The sequence below is a fragment of the Punctularia strigosozonata genome (assembly GCF_000264995.1).
Source record: "Punctularia strigosozonata HHB-11173 SS5 unplaced genomic scaffold PUNSTscaffold_11, whole genome shotgun sequence".
NCBI lineage: Eukaryota > Fungi > Basidiomycota > Agaricomycetes > Corticiales > Punctulariaceae > Punctularia > Punctularia strigosozonata.
Window position 1 is genome coordinate 364,350 of NW_006767443.1, and position 2,076 is coordinate 366,425.

Sequence of the window (2,076 nt, forward strand, 5' to 3'; positions counted from 1 at the left end):
AGAGAGAGAGAGAGAGAGAGAGAGGTAGAAAAAAAAGTCAGATCCGGCTCCGCGTCTCGCGCAGACAAGAGCAAAAAAAAAAACACGCACAGACATGCTCCACCGGGACTTCACCCACGTAGGGCGGCTTGCAGTCGATGTGCGCGAGGCTAAAGTTGGGCGGCCGGCCGAGCGTGAAGCACTGTTGAGGGGGTTTGGGTAAATAAGGAGATCATTATTCGGTTCGGCGTCATGGACCCCCGACAGAACACGTAAGGTTCCCCCCGAAAAGTAAAAACAAATCAAAGAAGAGCGGGAGCAGGAGCAGGAGGAGTAGAGCGCGACAGAACGGAGGGCACACGTACCTGCCAGAGGTCGTACGTGTACAGCTCCCAGAAGAGCTGCCGCCGGCGTTGCGTCTCCAGCGGCGGCAAGTTGAACCGGCCGCAGTCGCGATCTAACAATAGCCCACCCCACCCCAAAGAAAGAAGAGAGAGAGACCGAGGGGGCGGATCAGAGGTTCCGAGAAAGCGGGCACGCAAGGATAAGGGCAAAGGGGGATAGAGCAAGAAGCAGGAAGTTAGAGAGAGAGAGAGACGTCAGCGACAGCTCAAAACCCGACGCCGCGAGGCGAGAAGAAGGAGGAACGACACTCACGAAGGCCGATCTAGTTACCGGTGAGAACAAAAGTGCGGTGAGCGACGGATTAGAAGGAGACGGCGCGAGCAACAGAACGCACGCTTTGCGCGAGCTTGATCGCGAGGCCCATGATCGCGAACCGCGAGCCCGACGCGACGCCGTGCCGGTCCGCAAGGAAAAAGTAGTAGGTCATCATGTACTGCAAAACGTAAAAAAAACGCAACCCCCTCGTCAGCCCCACGGTAATACGACGAACAAAAGAAATAAAAGGGGGTCACGTACGAGCGCCTGCACGGCCGAGATCGTCGGGTCGTCCACGATGTTGCTCTGGAACAGCGCCGCCCTCGCGAGCTGGTGAAACTTCTCCGCCTCGACGTTGAACGGCGCCTCCCGCGGATCCATCAAGCTCCCGATCGCGAGCACCATAAACATGATCGACAGCCTGTGCGCCACGCGCGGGTCCTCCGCCCCGTCGCCGCCGCCGACCACGCCCCCGCTCATCCCGTAAAACGTCAGGTAGATCTCCTCGTTGAACTGGTCCATGGGCAGGGGGTGGTACATCCACGCGGCGTAGGTGTAGTACACGTCCCGGAGCTCGGCCGCGCGCGCGGCGGGCGGGAGGTACCAGTAGAGCGCCGCGAGCCGGTCCGCGGCGCGTTCCATGCCCGGGGAGACGACGGGCGGGAGGGGGAAGGTGCCGGTCATGGCGAGGATCTGGGGCGGGAGGATCTTCCTAAGCTCGTCCACGCGCTCGTCGACCTCGTTCGCCTCTTCCGGGTTCTCGTTTTGGAGGAAATACTAAGGCAGAGAAGAAAGAAAGGGAAAAAAAAACGACTTCGTCAACGCGACGTTCTGGGGCGGATCATAGCAGGAAAAGGAAGGGAAAGAAAGGACCGCGCACCCAAGAGTTGGCCGCGTTTCCGTAATACTTCGTCCGCCCGCTGAAACTGATCGACAGACTGCCGACGGCGTCGACGACCTCCGCGCCCTCCCCTCCCTCGCCCTCCTCCTCGCTCCCGCCCTCGCCGCCGAACCGGCCTCCTCCTCCGCCCCCTCCTCCGCCCCCGTTGTTCTGGGCGTTCTGGCCGTTGAAGCCCGGGTGCCGGTGCGCGGGCGGGACGTCGCGCTGGAGCGGCATCTTGATCTTGAGCAGCTCGTCGGCGAGGAGCGGGTGCGGCTCGGGCCCGCGGTGGGACGCGCGCAGACCGTCCTCGAGCGAGCGCACGCGCAGACAGAGCTCGTGGATCTTTTCGTGCAAATCTTGTGTTGACGCTAGGACAAACCTGTCGAGGGGGCGAGTATCAGTATACACATACCGAGGGAAGTGTGGAAGGGCGAAGGGAGACGGACCGGTTGCCTTGCCCCGTCGTAAGCGATCCTGTACGGGTCGAGTCGAATCCATGGTCAGTCACGATATAACGACGCGAAATGTCCCGGGGGGGGGGGGGGGGGGGGTTT

At 61.5% G+C, this 2,076-nt stretch overlaps 1 protein-coding gene across 1 annotated transcript in view; it reads right to left on the reverse strand.

Moving 5' to 3' along the window:
• The window catches only part of PUNSTDRAFT_54365 (uncharacterized protein), a 5,081-nt gene that overhangs the window by 2,244 nt on the left and 761 nt on the right, over positions 1-2,076 (reverse strand). The window contains exons 4-9 of the mRNA XM_007386472.1: positions 1,969-1,996; positions 1,520-1,901; positions 901-1,416; positions 715-817; positions 345-436; positions 91-181 (exon numbers count right to left, since the gene is read on the reverse strand). Of these exons, the coding sequence (XP_007386534.1) occupies positions 91-181; positions 345-436; positions 715-817; positions 901-1,416; positions 1,520-1,901; positions 1,969-1,996 (1,212 nt within the window). The remainder of the gene's footprint in view (positions 1-90; positions 182-344; positions 437-714; positions 818-900; positions 1,417-1,519; positions 1,902-1,968; positions 1,997-2,076) is intronic.